A 3,633-nucleotide genomic window follows, 5' to 3' on the forward strand; every position below is an offset into this window, starting at 1 on the left:
CGGAAAAACGCTCGAAGAAGTAATATATAACAATTATCGTGTTTTTCGAACGTATTTTGAGGTTTTAGCTATTAGTGTTCAGATATTAGGGTTTGGATATTAGGGTTTATAGGGTTTAGATATTAGGGTTTAGAAATTTAGAGTTTAGGGTTTAAATTTAGGGTTTAGATTTAGGGTTTAGATTGAGTTTTTAACACGAACGGTTTAGAGTTTAGGGTTTAGGGTTTGGTGTTTTGGGTTTATTCCATAAACCCAAAACACCAAACCCTAAACCCTAAACTCTAAACTCTAAATCGGGCTAAATTTTAATTCACAAAACATGGAAAAAAAACGTTCATATTCTTCACGAACAATATTATCTTGAATGTTATTTTTGTTGATCGTTTTCCCGTCTAAATAATAACATTCATCACGAAGTGTCTCTTCTAAATGTTCATATTTTCGTGTGATCTTGATGCCGGAAAAAAAAATTCAAAAAAAATGAATTTTTTTTTTGCTTCCCCCGCTTCCCCCCGATTGGTTACTTTCACATTGATCCTGCCCCTCTCTATATATATATATATATATATATATATATATATATATATATATATATATATATATATATATATATATATATATATATATATATATATAGCGTTAAAAAAATGTTAAAACATATATTATAATAGCTTAAAAAAAGTCAAAAGTTTCAAATATTAAAACTAAGACCTCTGTAATTTAGTAAAGAAAGAAAAGAATAACTTGGGATAGAATGGAAATATCACTTTTTTTCATTAGCGCACTAAAAGCAATATTTCTGATATGAATACGCTCTATGATATTGTATACACACTTGGAAATAATTTTTGTACAAATTAAAAGTGTCCATATCAAACCCACCGACTACCATGTCATTTCAAAACGACCTACATGATACCTTTTCGTCGTTAGTGCAAGGGTAACCATGATAATAATATTAATATTAAACATATTTATTAAAACATCAGAATTTAACCAAGAATAGGAGGAGTATATCCTCATCCTGGATTACAATTACAAATATTAGAATCACTCGTACTACAAAACAGAAATCAAACACAAACTGAAAAAAAAAAACACAAACAAACAAACCCAATGAAAAGGTGTAGTGTAACCAAACGAATCTCAACCGCACATCTTACATCCTCGCAGACGCAAAATTCCACGGTAGTTCAACCCATAGGTAATCACACCCTCCAACTTTGACTTATTCAACCACACGTACTACTAATATCAAGCACACCCGACCCGCACTTCTTATATCGCAAGTACCAAACCCGGAACCGACTTCCCGACCCGGTTTGAAAGACTACTTTCCCAAACAAAAGGACAATGAAGTGAAGTAACAGCAACGGATTTAACCGAGTTACTACCAAAACGGGTCACAGTTAACGAAGTATTGAAATACTCGCGAACCTGTACATTATTAAACAGAAATTATTAATTCATTTATAAATTAATATTGAAATTGTTGAATTTGAAACATTTTTTTAGTTATGTACCTGAGTGATTATACCATACGAATTAACAGTCCAGGCGTGAATCCAGGAGATTTCACGAGATTGATCACAGCCTTCAACGATAACCGTAGATCCAAAGGAGTCAACAGAAAGAGGAACGAATTGAAAAAAGTCAGCGTCGTCGGAATTAACACCGGTGAGCAATCGCATCATATATTGGTGAGAAGGTGGGCCATGGAACCACCATTCAAGGTCAGGGGCTAAAAGTTTGTGAACGGTAGTGACGTCACGGGAGCTTAGGGCATGGTAGAGCTGGAGCACCACGCTCTTGTTGAAACTGGAATCCTCCAGAACTTCTTGAGAGTTAGCCAGTTCTGTTAAAAGAGGACTTTCTTTGTTAAGTTTTTAGAATAAGAATAAGATGGGGGTGTTGGATGGCACGGTGGATTGAATTGAGGTTTTATAGGAAAGAGGGTGTGAGGTAGTTTTGGTATTTTATGTGTATTTTTCGTGTTTAATGCGTGCGTGCATGTATAATCTATGTATGTATTATACTTTTCATATACGTACCGAGTAATAAATCTATATCTATCTATCTATTCTATATTCTATTCTATTCTATATCTATAGTCTATAGTCTATATCTATAGTCTATAGTGTATATATATATATATATATATATATAATAATAATAACAAGAGCAAAAATATGTCATTTTAAGGAATCTAAATTAATCTTAGCCATCCATTTAATTAACCATCTTTGATCTTAGCCCTTAATTTTTTCCTAATCTTTCTAATGACCTCATAATCTTAGCCTTTAATTGTTTGATTACTAAAACACCCTTCTAACCTAGATATGGGCTCTTATTGAAAAATTACACGGGTTAGAAGAACAAAATTAGGGGTTAACGCACATCTAATTCATTCAACACACACTGCCAGAAAGAAAAAAAAAAAAAAAAAAAAAAAACTGCAGTTAACGCAGCCCTAAATTTTTCTCCCCAAATCGCATAAATTCATTTTAGGGTTTGATTGATCAGGCTATTTGAAGATCGATTTTGCAAATCCACTCAAATCAGTAGGCTATATGAAGATAATTATTGTGTGTAATACGTGCAATTAGCTGTACAGACCGTTGATTTCAATGTATACCTTTCTCTTCTTCACCTTTTTTTTACAAATAAATTATCGTACAAATACATATGACTTAGGAATTGTAACCAACAAGTTCATAGTTTTGTAAATCAAAAGAATGAAGCGAATCGTTTTCTGAAGGTCAATGTAAATTGACAATAAATTCATGCTCGATCTTTACGGGTCAGTTGATAGTCAAGGTTCTACAACTAATGATATGATTTCAGAACCGTTTCAGTATCCAAATGCGTCCGAAAGCACTCCCAGGTACTAATTTATCAATGCATTTGTGTTTTTGGATTTTATAAGATGTTGCATATTATTTTCTTATTTACTTATTTACTCTATACAATCTGATACATTTCTTTGCTACAATCAGAATACAATTTGATACATTTCTTTGATCTGAAAAGGCATGAAAAGACAAAGAGGAAAGCACTTTATTTTTAACATAGATATGTTCATTTGCAAGATGTTTCTCCGAGGTGATTCCATCATCATTCATCATTCTATTCATAAACGTGTTGTAAAAGACTAAAAGGTATTGTTCTTTTTCTTTTCTTGATCATCTTTACATTTTAGCTTTTTGATTCCAAGATGATGTGGTGTTTACAAACTGACTTGTGATGCAACTTATTGGTGCTTCTGCATTTCAACAATTGTATACAAATAGTTAACTTCCAGGTGTTGAATCTGACAATATTTCAAAGACATTACGTCCTGGAAAGAGAAAGTTGTCAACGTGGCAAGTTCATTTAGAGATATATCCTGTAAGTTTCATATTGCTTTGGCTTATTTAAGTTTATAACTTTCTTGGATCATGCTATGAATCCGTGGCCTATTCCCCTCATTTATATCAGGTGCAATGCATTTGTTTACTCTTATTTGGTTTTTTGTAACGCTATATGTGTAGTTATGTAAACTCTCCTATTAGGATACTTGATATTTTCAACAATTTGATATAGATATTATAATTAAGATTATGAGTAAGAATATATTCATTAAGGGTAGTTAAT

General features: G+C 32.1%; 1 protein-coding gene across 1 annotated transcript; it reads right to left on the reverse strand.

The window, feature by feature from the left end:
* Positions 1-929: 929 nt before the first annotated feature.
* On the reverse strand, positions 930-1,928 carry LOC139861826 (wound-induced protein 1-like). Its single transcript, XM_071850348.1, has 2 exons — positions 1,524-1,928; positions 930-1,437 (listed from the first exon to the last, which is right to left on the reverse strand). The coding sequence occupies exons 1-2, from the start codon at positions 1,692-1,694 to the stop codon at positions 1,279-1,281; spliced, it is 330 nt and encodes a 109-aa protein (XP_071706449.1). The 5' UTR covers positions 1,695-1,928; the 3' UTR covers positions 930-1,278.
* Between the last annotated feature and the right edge of the window lie 1,705 nt (positions 1,929-3,633).

The sequence above is a fragment of the Rutidosis leptorrhynchoides genome, chromosome 8 (genome assembly GCF_046630445.1).
Source record: "Rutidosis leptorrhynchoides isolate AG116_Rl617_1_P2 chromosome 8, CSIRO_AGI_Rlap_v1, whole genome shotgun sequence".
Lineage (NCBI taxonomy): Eukaryota > Viridiplantae > Streptophyta > Magnoliopsida > Asterales > Asteraceae > Rutidosis > Rutidosis leptorrhynchoides.

Excerpts from the sequence above, each read along its gene's own strand:
- LOC139861826 (XM_071850348.1), bottom strand. The coding sequence starts at position 1,694 with ATGATGCGATTGCTCACCGGTGTTAATTCCGACGACGCTGACTTTTTT. Across the intron at positions 1,438-1,523 it reads CGTATGGTATAATCACTCAG|GTTCGCGAGTATTTCAATAC; the intron begins GTACATAACTAA and ends AATAATGTACAG.